The following is a 16,291-nucleotide window of genomic DNA, read 5'->3' as shown; positions in this document are numbered from 1 at the left end:
AATGACGCGCAATGAGCATCATAAATGCGTGTCATAAATGTGCGTCATAGATTTATGACACACAATTGCATATCATCTGATATTTATGTCGGTGGCTTCAACGATGCGTATTTGTGTGTCATCTGCACCCATAGATGACGCGCAATGCGCGTCATTAAAGGGGTTTTTTTCTAGTAGTGCAACTGAAGCAAACCCCCAAATCCAATTCACACTCTCACTCTCAGTCTCTAACGAACCGGCGACACAACATTGTTGATTTGAACCAGCGCTCGATCTCCTCGCCACGAATCTAATCCAGCGTCGCGGCTCCTCCAGACGAACCTAAACCAGCGTCACGGTTCCTCCACACGAACCAGCGTCGCGGCTCCTCGACACGAACCTAAACCAGCATCGCGGCTCATCCACCCGAACTAGCGTCGCGACTCCTCCACACGAATCATTGTCGACGCTTGTGTCTTCTCCTTAGCCACGAACCAGCGCCACTGACTTCTTCTCCGCAACCACGAACAACCTAGACATTTCATCAACCGCGAGTCCGTCAGAACAACACCTTTCTCAACCCATGTAGCGAGTTTTTTGTTCTTTGTTTAATTGTTATGCTTATAGTACTTGTGTGTGTTCTTGAGTTTTTGTTCTTTGTTTGTTAATTGTTATGCTTATAGTGCTTGTGTGTGTTCTTGATTTTTTATATTGATTTTATTTTTTAATTTTTCTCATGATATAATGTGATTGCTTGCCTGATATGTAAAATCTGGTTCTGGTTTGGTCAATTGATTGATGCAGCTTCAACTGTGTTTATTGAACTATGGATTTCTCTAGTGATCCCTTAGATGAAAGTGTTGGTACAGTGGATGATATCGGAATGAAAACTAATGAAGCAAGTTGTTGGATCATTTTTTAAATGTGTAACAGGTTAGAACATTATTTTTTATTGCATTTAAAGCATTTAAAATTGTTGTTATTTAACGGGTCGCGGGTAAGCCCGTTAGCCCGCAGGTTAAATGGTACGAGCCGCGGGACTTAGAATTCAAGACCGTTTATGATTGCGGACTTTTTAAACCGTTTCGTTTAAGCCCGCACCGTCAAAACCCGCGGGCTAAACGGACGGGTAGCCCATATACCCAGCTCTATTTATACGGCAATGGGGAAATCATGCATGGTCGCCGCCACGGTCATGCATGTTTCACGTAACACATGCTTCATTTTCTCTAAACTAACACGCGCTTTTCCGGGCATTTCCTTTTTAACTATTCTTTTGGTTTTGTTACATTTTTTGTAATATTAATTCAAAAATATTGAGTTTTGTACATTTTTGTACCTGCAATTTTACAAACGTAATTCATCATCAAAATGTGCACATCTATAGTGTCGAAGACGGTTTTCTTACCAAAAATAACACTCTCAATAAGTTATTTTATGAAATATTATAAAAAAATTATTTCTCTATATCACTACAAGAAAATATACCTTTAATGACACACGAACGATGACACACGCTAATTTATGACTTGCAAAATATGTGTGTCTTAAAAAAATGTCATGTTTTTTAAAATATGAACGATTTATGACTTACAATGATGTGTGTCATATTTAATAGTCATAATCCAAAAAATTTACAAAAACACGGAGTATAGATAATTTTGTGTGTCATCTTTAGGAGTCGTATTCTAATTCCCCCCTTATTTTTCATCATTTCCCGCGCGCTTGATCTTCCCCCCTAGTTAACAAAAGTTCACGCTGTGCTTCCCCCATTTTTCTTTGTTTTCCCTTTTTGTCTTTGCATCCTCCCACCGGTTTGGCCATTCACCACAACGCAGTCGAGGGAGTCAAAAATCAAGGGTTTCCACAGGTAATCCTCGTTATATATTCCAACATTTATGGGTTTGTTGATTTCTATTTTGTCTGATTTAATGGGTTTGATGCTTTTACTTCATATATGTTTTTTTGAATCAAGATTTGTTGCATGCATGCTTGTTTTATTTTCTATTATTTGTTTAATCACTACTGATTTGTTCATTTCATTCTTCGTTTAAATGGGTTATTTCGGTTTTTTTACTTCAGTGGACTCTTATGCTAGTTCTTGATCTCTTTTTGATTTTTGGGTTTTGATGGATTATGTATTTTGGTTAAAAAATGTTGAACTTTGATTGTCTTGTGATATATGTTTTGTTATGCTTGTTGAAATGTTTACAAATATATCTTGCTTCACTTGACTTGAAGTATCATTGTCCGACATAAGGAGGGTATGGTGATATGACTCTCCAAGTACATAGACAAACCTCAAAAAGAATCTTGTATCCGTTACTCACTTCCAAGTCTAAGCGATATAGGTCTGAATGACCCTATAATAGTATATATTTCAAGGATTTTTGGAAGGTTATATTATGTTTAGGATTCTTTTGTTTAAAAAAATGAGTGAGGGAGGTGTCTCTGCTTCCCAATTCCCACATATATATTTCATTCGCTAACTAGAATGGTTCCAAGTTTTTACCTAATTATCATGTTTCAGATGGATTTACTTTTGGTTGCTTATGGCTGTTGGTTGTTGACTTTTCATTAGTGAAGAGGCTTTAAATATCTGGTTCTGTCCTTTGCATTGGTACTTAATGTTTCACTAACACAACTTTTCCTGCCTTTTTCTGCTTTCTATGTTGTTTGGATTCTTCTTTTCATTTGAAGTATCAGTATCTGACATTTTGTATCGGGCATATAGATATGTGGATATGACCTCCAAAGATCTTCTAAATGCATAGAAATAACTTTAAAATATCTAATAATACATGTATTCGACACTCATACTTACGTTCGAGTAGAATAGTTTCCTTTTTATTGTTTTGTTAGTTTAACTAAACACCCCCTCTTGAAATTTAATTTTTGTTTTTGATAAATGTAGGTTGGCATAACTTTGGCACGGATGCTATCATTGGATGGAACATGACATTCCTTTGTTGAGTCTCTCTCAAGAAATGCCCCATATATAATATCCACAGTTCTCTGGGTATATTGGTTAGTGGCATCTTATCTTATTATTTATTTTAGTCAAATTTTGTAACTATATGTTTCTCCGACTTTTCATTCTTTTCTTGAAGTGTTTATTTCTAACATTTTTGTCTGTCATATGGGTACTAGCATATGACTTTTAAGAATCTTCTGTCTAATATAATCGTTTCAGACATGTACTCCTATATGATGCTTACACCCGAATTCAAGTATCGTAAAATACGATTATTAACTTAGATTTAGGCAACATTCTTTGAATGATGATTATGAATATATGCAATGAGGCTTTCTCATGTTACAACCATGTGCTTCAACTTAAATTACAACAAACACAAGACAGAGATTTTGAGGCTAACACCAAGAACGTTAGCAGATATCGAATAGGCTAACACCAATCATTTATCTAACATTGTTAGGGTTTGTTCCAGTTTCAAATGGGTTTTTTAGATTTTATGAATGGGTCATAACCCTTGAACATTGTTCTATAGCATAGTACAAAATGAATTTGTTAGGGTTACTTTGTACTCGGTAATTTGGGGTAAACATTTTATTCTTCATATCTTACATAAATATTTCATCAATCATCAGTTATAAAGTTGTAGTTTTGCTAATACTTTATAATTATTTAGGTTGGTAAGTAATGGTCTATGGATAAAGCATGGATTTCGTCTGATAGATTATCTGATGCATATGAAGTAGGTGTAAACATCTTTCTAGACTTTGCACAAAGTAATGATCCAAATTCAGATCTTATTCGATGTCCTTGTATACATTGTATTAATTTGTGGCACCACTCAATTCAGACCGTGCGCTATCATCTGTTTGCCTATGGATTCGATGAAAGTTATAAGGTTTGGTCTTTCCATAGAGAAAGACAGCCCAAGCTTGATTCTAGATGCCCTAACAAATCTATTCCTCCCGACTTTGATTATACAAGAGATATGCTACATGATGCCTTCAGAGATGTAGAAAAAGAACTCGATTCATTGAAGTCACTTCTTGAAGAATGTGAGAAGCCACTTTACGTAGGGTCAAAGTATAATGCACTTAGTGGATTATTGAAATTCCAACATATCAAGGGTTAATTTGGGTGGTCTGAGGCTAGTTTTGAAGTATTTTTAGGTGCCCTAAAAGATGTCTTACCATTAAACAATAGAATACCTAACTCCCTATATGATGCCAAGAAATTGCTAAAAGGAGTAGGTCTACAATATGAAACAAATTCATGAATGTGAAAATGATTGTGTTCTATTCTGGAAAGAACATAAGGATGCTTCTCAATGTCCAAATTGTGGCACATCTCATTGGAAGAAGAATACCAAAAACGTATCTTCGAAAGTTTTGTGGTATTTTCCTCCCATCCCCAGATTTAGGAGAATGTTTTCGTCACCAGAAATGGCACAAAACTTAACTTGGAATGCACAAGGTCGGGCTAATAACGGTATGCTAAGTCATCCTCGTGATTCCCCCTCTTGGAAGCTTGTTGATAGAACATGGAAAGAATTCGGAGAAGAAAAACGAAATCTTAGATTAGCCTTGTCCGCTGATGGTATCAATCCTCACAAGTCATTAAGTTCCAAGCATAGTTGTTGGCTGGTTATCTTAATAACTTATAATATACCCTCTTATTTGTGCATGACAAGAAAATTCATGATGTTGACTCTATTGATATCAGATCCAAAACAACCTGGTAACAATATTGATGTCTACTTGGCACCATTGATAGCAGATCTAAAACTCTTGTGGAAAACTGGCGTGAAGACATATGATGCTTATAAGAAAGAATACTTCAATCTAAGAGCAATATTACTTTGGACTATAAATGACTTTCCTGCATATGGTAATCTTTCAGGGTGTGTTACCAAAGGTTATTATGCGTGTCCAATATGTTCAGAGAATACTTGTTCACAGTGGTTGCCAAATTCGAAAAAAGTATACTTTCTTGGTCATAGAAGATTCATGCCACTTCAACATCCTTTTCGTAAAAGAAAAAAAGATTTCAACAATAAACAAGAGGATGGTGTTATAAAATAACCATTATCATGTGAAGAGATTTACGACTATCTGACGGGGTTTGAGACTTCATGGGGTAAGAAAACAACGTTTAAGAAGAAAACGTCAAAGAAGGAAACGTCAAAGAAGGAAAAAGAAAGCATCGATGAGAGAGCTAAATTTTGGCACAATAAATCGATTTTTTTAACTTGAATATTGGAAGAAGTTGCTCGTTCGTCATCAATTATATGTTATGCACATAGAGAAAAATGTGTGTGAGAGTGTTTATGGGACATTGTTGAATTTTCCTGGGAAGACGAAGGATGGGTTAAGAGCACGACAAGATCTTGAGGCGATTGGCATTAAGCCTGAATTACAAACTCAACCAAGAGGGAATCGTACTTGGCTTCCTCCTATGTGCTACACATTGAATACCACGGAAAAACACCAGTTTTATGAGACCATGTATACCATAAAAGTGCATGATGGGTACTGTTCAAATTTCAAGAATCTCGTGTCTGATGATGTATCAAATATGAATGGTTTGAAGTCTAATGATTGTCATGTACTGATGCAACAACTTCTCCCTTTTGCAATAAAGGGGGTGTTACATGTGAAAGTGAGGAAAACAATAATAGGTTTGTGTCATTTTTTCAACGTGTTGTGTAGTAAAGTTGTTGATGTTAATAAGCTAGGCAAGTTGGAAAGTGATATCGTATTAACTTTGTGTTTGTTAGAGAAGTATTTTCCTCCTTTGTTTTTCGATGTCATGATCCACTTGATGGTGCATTTAGTTAGAGAGGTGAGGTTATGTGGCCCGGTTCATTTTATGTGGATGTATCCATTTGAGAGATACATAAAAACACTCAAATGCTATGTACGAAATCATCATCGACCCGAAGGTTGTATTGTAGAATGTTATGTGGCAGATGAAGCCTTGGAATTTTGCTCAGACTACTTAAAAAATATGAAATCAATTGGCAATCCTCATGAACGTGTTTATGAAAGAATTCGCACCGCAAACCTTTATCATGGGGTACAGTCGAGGTTGTAGATGCTAAGCTACTTGATGAAGCTCATCTTTATGTATTACGAAATACTGCTAATGTGGAGCCGTATATAGAGTAAGAACCATTGTGTCTTCTTTGTACTCTATGTAATGCATTAAACTTTTTCTAACTTCTAATATGATTCTATCTTCAAATATTATTTAGGCAACATATGTTGGAATTGAAGGATCATAACCCCCGTGCCTCTCGAAATAGTAAATGGTTGTAGACTCAGCACAGTCGAACATTTATTAGTTGGCTTAAGACCGAGGTTGATACACATTTCGCTAACGGGAAAGACATTTGTGAGAGTGTTCATTGGTTGACCAAAGGGCCAAGTTTGGTTGTGAAGAAATATAGCAGTTTTGCCATAAATGAGTATCGATTCCATACAACATCTCGAAATGAATCAAGAATAACTCAATGTAGTGGAGTATCTCTAGTTGCACATGCTATGCAAATTGCTAGTGCAAAAGACTCCAATCCCGTGTATGGAGCTGTTACTTACTATGGTCGTATACAAGAGATATAGGATCTTGATTATCGCATATTCACTGTTCCTGTTTTCATGTGTGATTGGGTTGATAGTCGTGGAATAAAAAAAGATGACTTTGGATTCACAGTGGTTAACTTTGCTAGGCTTGATCACCAATCTGAACGCTTCATATTAGCTAGTCAAGCCAAACAAGTTTTTTATGTTCAAGATGTGAATTTGTCTGTTGTCTGCTTCACACCACATAAGATGTACAAGTATGGAGCAAATGGTGAAACTGATGATATGTTGGAATACCATGTTACTTTTGATTTTTCACAAGACTCCACTTTAGTAGAACTTGATGATGATTTTTTGTGTACACACCGGGATGGCGAGGGCATATTAGTTTAAAATATTTTTTGCAAAATAAAATCTTTACTTTTTGGTATGTTTTATTTCAACATCTGTATGTTATTAATTCTATCCCAACTGCAAGAAATAACAATGTACTAACTTTTTTTATTTCAATCATGTTGAAATAAGTTGTACTTGGTACCATGGAATCGGATCAGTCTTCGAGTCATGATGAAGACTCTAAACAAAGAGGTCCGACAATAAAGGGGAAAAACTACTAAAGGAAAAGTTATCGTTACTTACAATAAAAAGGGTGTCCCGATTGGCGTTGAAGCAACGAAACTTGTTTCCTTTGAGGGCATGGTAGCAAGATCAATGGTGTCTATCACTTATGCCACTTGGCGAGATGTTGAACAAGAAAAAAAAGAAGACTTATGGCAATACATTTTGGTAAGTCTAACATCTGATCTTAACTTCCAATTAATCTTTTTTTTGTTAAAAATAATATTTTTTTTAATTAATGCTTTATGTTTCAGATTAATTTTGAACTTGATCCAAGGAGTTGGAAGAACACCCTTCAATCCATTGGGACAAAGTGGAAGAACTTTAAGCATTATCTATATAAGAAATTCATTGAGAAGTTTAAGAATGACCCTAATGCAAATCTGCTCAACCCTCCAGAGATGTATCCTTATTTGAAGATAGATGAGTGGAAGGTTTTTGTATCGCAAAGACTTTCAAAGAAGTGGGAGGTTATAAACCAGTCTGTATTTATCTGTATTTGTTATATATATTAGTTTTAGAAACCAGTCTTGACTGTTTTAATGTTTCTAATGCAGGAAATAAGCCACAAAGCTAAAAAAATGCGTGGACATCATAGATACAATCATCGGTTGAGTAGAAAATGATATGCTGGACTAACTCTTGAAATTGTATGTAGTAAATTAATTGAATAGTTTAGATATGCATTTGTTTATGTTAATTCATTGTTGTTATTATTTTTAATTTAGATGCAAGAAACAGGAAAGGAGGAAGACGAGATTGATAAAGCATTGTTCTGGAAAAAGGCAAGACAAATGAAAAAATAAGGTTATGACCTGAATGTCCAGATTGTTGTTGATAAAATGGTAAGTTCTTGTGAACATTCCTACTTTATTTATTTTCATCTTATTGTTATAGCACCATATGAGCTTTAATCCTTTGAATATTTTGAATATGAATATTTGCTTTCACTACAGGAAGAGATGCAGAAGTCAGAAACTTTAGGAGAGGTTAGTTGTGGAACAAATGACATGCTTACCCAAGCCCTAGGTACCTAGGAACAACGTGGGCGTGTACGAGGGATGGGCAAATTTGTAAGGCCACACCAATATTTTGTCTTACCCAATACCGTGAAGAACTGCTTAGATGGTGAGAAGAAAAAGAATGAAAAAAGGTTCAACCAAATTGAAGGTGCAATAGAGAAACTACAAAAAGGGATGAATTATGCTTCTGAAGGCGCAAGTTTCCAAGGGTGGGGCAAAGCATATTTTGAAGACAACCCACCCGAGGAATTACTTGTAAGTCTTATTAAATTATAGTATGAATTAAATGTAAGTCTTGACTACAACTAATATATATATAATTTGTAGGATACTTCCTGTTATCTTGCGATTGATATTGCCTCCAATATAGTTGCCAAAGGAACAATAGTGAAACACAATGATCTATCAGGTATTACAAAAAATATCAGTTTTCTTTTTGACTTTTTAGAATATTGTATCTTAGTAATAACTTTATATAACAGGTGAAAACATTGAAGTAGTGATGGAAATGAGTGTGCAAGGAGACGCTTTACTACCGTTTCCACTAGATGAGGAGTTCATTTATAAGGTTAAAGATACAGTGGGGTTCCTAGTGAAGTGGCCTAGACATCTAGTCATTCGATGCTCTGATTTGGTAATATTTTCATTTATTTAAAGAAATTATATATGTCTAATTTAAATGATATCTTTATATTTTTTTGTAGGAAAAAGTGTTAGCGTTTATAGGAAAAAAACGTGTGAACGAAGATGAAGTAGAAAGTAATAAAGGAAAAAAACGACAAAGAAAACTTGTTGAAAAAGAAGAGGAGAAGGGAGAAGGGACACCGAAGACGGAAAAAGAGAAACAAAAGGAAGAGGGTAAAGGAGAAGGGACACCACAAAGAAAAAAAGGAAGAGGAGAAAGAAGAATGGACACCGAAGAGGGAAAGAAAGAAAGAAAAGGAGGAAGGAACACCGCAAAGGAGGAGGACGAGAGCACAAATGAGGACAAGGCTAAGAGTTGAAAGCAACCGTATTTTGAAAGTGTTTGCACGTATAGTTGATATACAACTTAAAAATGTGGAGTCCGTGAAAGTGCAATGTGAGGACGATATATTTGGGTACGAGAGTTTCACGTACATAACTTGGGAAGATTTTGAAGTGGTTTTTACTGTGGATGAGATGACCGGTTTCTGCGATTACTTGTTATATGTAAGTGCATAATTTTAATTTTATTCAAACACAATATATTTAATCATCGTACTTGTCTAATGTTAATATATAGGTACTTGTTTGAGGAAATCAAGAATGGGCCAAAAATAGATCATGGAATTTGTTTTATGAGCCCGTTTGCAATCTCGCCATCAAGACGTAAGGCAAAATTCAAAAATAATGATGAGGCAATTCGAAGCGTTGCAGATCGATTGTCTCTAAGAAAGGACAATGACATCGTCCTAGTGTCATATAATCTCGGGTTTGTTTTTTCATTTGATTATCAATATATTTTAGTAACTTAATTTGGTTTTTCATTTTTATAGAAGACATTGGGTATTGGCGGTGATAGATATGAAAGCAACAAGTTGTTATTATCTTGATTCCTTAGGGCCCACCAATGTCCATCAGCAGTTGAAGCAAGTTATTGATGCGTAAGTAACATAAATTATCGAAACATTATAGTATATTCTTTGATATATTTCATCAATTTTTATAGGGCAATGAAATTGTACAACTCAAAGTGGATCTAACAAAAGGGTTAGCCTCAATTGGATAAATGTTTTGGTGAGGACTTCGATTTGATATATTTCATCAATTTTATAGGGCAATGAAATTGTACAACTCAAAGTGGATCTAACAAAAGGGTTAGCCTCAATTGGATAAATGTTTTGGTGAGGACTTCGAACGATCATTCCTTGTTTAAATTGCAGCTTTCATTTTGACTAATCGTTTATTGTAAATTGTTTGTAGTGTCCCCGTCAGTCGGGAGGTACCGAGTGTGGATATTATGTTTGTAAGTTCATGAAAGAGATAGTCGAGAACGGACTTCAAGTGCTCAATAAGAATGTAAGCAAACTTTTCTTATACACATCTGTCATATCATACATACACATTAGTCATACAACTATCATATGGACTTGAAGTAGGATGATATTATTGGAAATTTATCTACGATAACATCTTGTCTATTCATATTTCTGTATGGAATGGAGGTTATCGTTTATAATTTGAAACAAACTTAAAAATCTTGTGAATTTAACTTAGTGAAAGATTACATTGATGGTAAACTTCTTGTTATTTACTTCTATATATTGATAGATTCTGTTGTAAGTAATGAGTGAATTCTTGAATCTAATTACACATTTTAAGCATGTGGCAATCAATACTATTTTTCGATATATGAATCAATGTCTAAAGGAACAATTTGAAATGTTCGGTGGAGTTGTGAAAGCATTTGAAACGTACTAGCACTTAAAATCCAAAATTTGATTTTGTCAAGTACTATAGACGTAACAGGGACTCTCTTGTGGGTATTATTTGTGATGATATTGTTGTGAACAAAGTTGGAATTTTTTATAATTCTATTGATTGTATGACTTTGCATAATGTTATTATGCTTCAAAGAATGCATATGTAAAATTGGCCATTTTAGTACTCTTTAATAGTTCATTATATACTTCACTTTAAAGAAGAAAACACGGATGATGACATTGATGATACTCGCAAAGAATGGGTATCTTATGTGGCAAACTTTATTATGCCTTGATATTTCGTATCGACATATGATTAATACAATATTTTTGATAACTTAATGTGAATATATTGTATGCAAATGGATTGCTTATATATAATATGGTACATAGATTTAGTATTATGAGGCATTCAATGTGATTTAGTTTGATTATTTGTCAATCTACAATATATATATATTTATTTATTTATTAATTTATATTTATATATATTTATATATATATATATATATAATTTTTGAAATATAATCACGACACACGAACGTTTGTGGTCTTTTTAAATGGCGTGTGCATCAATGACACGCAATGTAAGTCATATATGCGTGTCATAAATTTATGACACACAAATGTATGTCAAGCATATTTATGATGGGGGCTTCAATGATGCGCAATGTAAGTCATACATGCGTGTCATAAATTTATGACGCACAAATGTGTGTCATCTTAATTTATGACGGGGGCTTCAATGACGAAATATATAAGACATACATGCGTGTCATAAATTTATGACGCACAAATGTGTGTCATCTTAATTTATGGTGGGGGCTTCAATGACACTCAAAGAACGTCATTAATGCGCGTCATAGATTTATGACACACAATTGCGCGTCATCAAAAATTCATGTTAGTGGCTTCAACGACAGACATTTGTGTGTCATCCGCACCCATAGATGACGCGCAATGCGCGTCATTAAAGGGTATTTTTCTTGTAGTGTATGTCACTCATTTATCGATCTAACATGTCTTGTAAAATAAAAACATCTCGAATTAAACACATCCGGTCAGTTAAGTCCAAACATATATATATATATATAATTTAATATGGCCTTTGAATTCAAAACCTATTTGGTTTGTGATTAAAAGAAAACAGATGATGAAGCTTACAGTTACATGGCAAACATTGGATCTCGACCACATCTAACGATGCTGATAATTTTCTTGTTGTATCTTTCCTCGGAGAAAAGCAATACAATGATAGACAGCCGCACAAATAATACAATTTTAGATGGGAAAAAGTCATAGAAATTATACTAAAACAAACGTAGACATTGGAGGAGTGAATGAATCACACCACATATTCCTAATTGTAGTTTATTGTTTAAACTTCAAACTTTAAGTAGTCGACAGTGCTTTAGCTTGGACTGATCCCACATACTTTTAGTAGTTAACGAGGGTATTTAGACCGTGTTTTGGTAGTTTTGTGTTTTGTATGTTGTTCTGCCTGCAAGCATGCAGACAAGCTTAAAATTAAGGTTGAAGATTACAATATACGTTCATTGAGCATTTTGTCATATATATATATATATATATAGATATATATATATATATCTATATATATATATAAAAGTTCGCAACGACCATGGTCTAATCTTAATTCAAATTGATAATCACAATTAATGCTTCCCCGTAGGATTATCTTTTAGCTTTTGTCTCTTCATAATTATTAGATCCTTAAATTATGACTTTTATTTTAAAGTAGTCTTCAAACTTTTGAATATTCTAATTTTATCTCTAAATTATGATTCTCTTTCTAAATTACTACTAAAACTTTTGTATAATTTCATTCCCAAACTATGAAATTCATTCTAATTCATTCCCCAAATTTTTAAACTTTTCAATTTCATTCAAACTTTTCAATTTCATTCAAACATGTAATTAGTTTCAATAATAGTTTAATCTAACTTTATTTTTTTCAACCATATAATAATATAGCTTGGCCTAATGGTTTTATTAACAATGGATATGATTAGCATATGTTGATAATTTATGATGAATTTGGAATGTTCAAAAGTTTGAAGACTAATTTAGAAGGATGATCATAGTTTGAGAATTAAATTGAAATATTCAAAAGTTTGGAGATCAATTTATTTAGAATGAAAGTCATAGTCTGAGTACAAAATTGAAATTTTCAAAAATTTAAAAACTAGTTTAGAACAAAAATCATAGTTGGAGGACGTATGATATAGTTAAAACTATAAATTACAATTGAATTCAACTCAAATCAAACTTAAATTGGACATAACTCAAATTCGAAACAATTCAACCCATATTTTATCAGAATGACTTGATTACCACCTCTAAAAAGTGTGTGGTCCTCCTTAATCTTAATTGAATGATTATTTTCCGCTGTCGTGTATATCGTAATAATCTAATAATTATTCTTTAATTAAGTTTAAAGAAATAATTCAAAACAAGCTTAAAGACATGAAATGTGTCATCAACTAAAGGAAAGGCACGTGGAGGGAAATGAATGTGGATTTCTGATCCATTCATTGTCGAGTTTGTTTTGTTTAGGGTAAAGTATATTAATGGTCCTTTGACTATATGGTGTCACTTTGTTGACTCTTCCAATTATTAAAAGTTACAAACAAACCCTAGACTATAATACGTTATTTTGTTGAGTCTCTTTACTATTAAAAGTTATGCAATAGTCACCCGGCTATTCATTATGTATTCAATTCAAATTTTTTCGTTAAAAATTGACAGTAGTCTGAACTGGATGTTAATATGTTGTCTGAGATATCATAAAATTTGATCACTTAATCTCAAACGATAATCATATCTCAGACATCATATTAACATCCAGCTTAGACTGTCATTAATTTTTTAATAGAAAATAATGAGATTGGAACATAATGAATAGTCGAATGACCATTTTGTAACTTTTAATAGTCAAGAGACTGAACAAAATAAATCCTATAGTCAAAGGATCATTTTGTAACTTTTGATAGTTAGAGGAATTAACAAAGCAACACTATATAGTATCACTTGTGTATTTTACCCTTTTGTTTACTAGTTTGTACATCCACATTTCCACTAATGTTTCTTTAGGAAATTCCTACCGTACACACACTTAGTATAAAGTTAAGAGAATGTGCTACCTAAAATATTATAAGTCTGACGTAAAATGCTATAAACAACATAACATTTTCGGTTCAACCTAAAATATTATGAAAAAAATAATATTTTCGATTACACGCTAAAATGTTACAAAGAAGATTTAGACTCAAAAAATTTAATAGTTTAAGTTCTGTGTAACCTAAAATATTACTGTGTGTTTTCTTAATCTTATATTAAGTGGTTGTATAATAGAATTACCGTTTCTTTGGGTTCGAAGATATAAATACTGGACTATTAATAACCCAAAACAAGCGACGTGAACCCAAACCTAAAGCCATATTCAAATCCCCGGTTCGTTAAACCTCACACTGCAATCTATGGAGAAAGGCGTGGCACTGGAGAAGGAGCTGCGTTGTTTGCTGCGATGGAAGAAGAATACGAAGGTGAAGCGCCGGTGCAACCGTCGAAGCCCCGAGGTCGCCACATAAAGAAAAGAGCTACCAAGAACAAAGCACTCTCCGTTTCTTTTAACGAGAAGGATCTCAGGTACCATTACCACACGCATAACACATCCTATATTTCCACCGTAGACAGGGGAAAAAAGATAAACTGTGAACTGATAAGGGATTACGTAACTGGGTTTCACAAGAGGAAGAAGAAGCGAAGAAAGGAAGCCCAGAAGAAGCAAGAGCAGGCTGAACGGCGCAAAAAGGTTTTCCCTTATCTGATTTTTATATATAAATTAAACTTTTCTAGACGAAGCTGTTTTACTTCGATTCAGATGTCTTCGAACTGCAGCTAATATTGTTAATTTTACTCTTTTTTGCCTTGGTTACTGAATTATTATGGCTGATGAAGCATTGCTTTTAACAAATAAAGGAAATAAGTTCATTGTTTTCTTTTCATTGCACTATACAGATAGAAACTAATTATCTTTGGCATCACAATTTGAACTTGATGAGATTACTATCAAATTGGTCATTTCTAGAGAAGCCACTCTGATGGGATTGTCAGTTTGTCACCATTAATCTGCAAATGAGATTTTAGTAAACAAGTGAATCACTTGGGGCAAACCTTGTGCTTTCATTCTGACTTCTGTTTTCACCTGTTTAAAGTGCAAAGTCTTTATTTTTCCTAAAGTAACCATGTCCGACAGGACCGACACCCTTATTGGACAAATATCTGGGCATGGATCTAAGGCATTATTCTCCAAATACATAGAAAAACTTGGAAAACATTGAGCATGACATGTCAGGAACATACTGGTATCCGACACTCCGTTTAATCTGAGTAACATAGGAGGATATACAAGGAATTGGGACTCTTCGGCATGCTATGACATGACTGAAGATATTATATCATTCTTTTGATTAATTTTATTTACAAGATCTCCTTCAACCTGGAGAAATGAGTTGGGACTCTTCGGCATTTGATTTATTTATTCTATGAGGTTCAATATTTTTTTGTATACGAATCTTCTTAGTCTTTGTCCTTTCGTTTTTATTATCCTATAACTTAGGTAGAAATGATGGTTTGCTCGATATCACTTGTTTTTTTTATATATAATATTAGGAATGTTATAGTCTTACGACTAATATTATAATAGCCTAAAGGGTCAAATCATATGATTGCACACCATATTATTGTTGCAAGTATAATCTAAACACAATTGATACTACATTTAGTTGTCAAATGAACTAAATTGCATGTTAAACTAATTTAATTTAATATAATATTTTAAATATTAAATACATTATATGTAGGAATATTTTATGGAGAATTTTATTATGCACAATAGAAAATTATAATATATGAATTTGATTCATATAATTAGGGGTGTTTATCAAGCGAGTCGATCTCGAGTTGGAAAAAACCCGAAAAAAAAATATTAATTGGGCCAGTCCTGCTATATATAGTATTATGTAGTAACATGTGAATTCTACAAGGTTCAAGCCCAGTCAATGGGGGTATACCCTTTTTCTTACCCCTTCCTCTTCCACGCATGCTGTACATATTCGAATGATTTTAACTATATATCAGTATCTATATATCTTTAAGACTTGAAAGTCCAAAGTGATCCACAAAGGAAATTGTTACCATTCACTCTCACTTTGTGTCGAGGTCATGTTACTTTTCCAAATTGAAGTGTCAACAATCAACATATTTATTTTCTACTTGCTCTATTTACAATTCTAATGATGTCTTCTTTCTTTTGTCCTCTTGTAAAAGGTCTTATCTATATGGGAAATAAAGGGCAAGCCCTCACCATTATCCAAACGCCATTGTTTGGTGCTGGACACTGAGATATGTGAATGGGATATTCCTGGGATTGTGAGTCTGCTTCAAAGTTCACCTTATTTGAAGAAACTAGTAATAAATTTGTATTACTGCGACAACTCCAAGGAAAGATCATTGCTTCTCTTTCTTCGGATATATTAGAAATGTTGCATATTTGAACTATGGGAAATCAATGAATATTGAATAATGATTGATGTCTGATAATTTTGGTGTTTTTTGGATTTGACTACCGATTACTGTTGGGAGGAGTCTAAC

At 33.7% G+C, this 16,291-nt stretch overlaps 1 protein-coding gene across 1 annotated transcript; it reads left to right on the top strand.

Annotated features, from left to right (window-relative positions):
• The first annotated feature begins 14,106 nt into the window (after positions 1 to 14,106).
• LOC120194654 lies at positions 14,107 to 16,199 on the top strand. The gene is made up of 3 exons (XM_039196903.1): positions 14,107 to 14,284; positions 14,363 to 14,450; positions 15,968 to 16,199. The coding sequence occupies exons 1-3, from the start codon at positions 14,163 to 14,165 to the stop codon at positions 16,175 to 16,177; spliced, it is 420 nt and encodes a 139-aa protein (XP_039052834.1). The 5' UTR covers positions 14,107 to 14,162; the 3' UTR covers positions 16,178 to 16,199.
• The last annotated feature ends 92 nt before the right edge of the window (positions 16,200 to 16,291 follow it).

This window comes from Hibiscus syriacus, unplaced genomic scaffold, assembly GCF_006381635.1.
Source record: "Hibiscus syriacus cultivar Baekdansim isolate YM2019G1 unplaced genomic scaffold, ASM638163v2 tig00117000_pilon, whole genome shotgun sequence".
NCBI lineage: Eukaryota > Viridiplantae > Streptophyta > Magnoliopsida > Malvales > Malvaceae > Hibiscus > Hibiscus syriacus.
Note: the sequence above shows the minus strand (reverse complement) of the source record. Positions and strands in the feature narration are given on the sequence as shown.

Coding starts and splice junctions, on each gene's coding strand:
- LOC120194654 (XM_039196903.1), top strand. CDS start 14,163: ATGGAAGAAGAATACGAAGGTGAAGCGCCGGTGCAACCGTCGAAGCCC. Junction 14,285..14,362: donor TTTAACGAGAAGGATCTCAG/GTACCATTACCA, acceptor TGAACTGATAAG/GGATTACGTAACTGGGTTTC. Junction 14,451..15,967: donor AGGCTGAACGGCGCAAAAAG/GTTTTCCCTTAT, acceptor CTCTTGTAAAAG/GTCTTATCTATATGGGAAAT.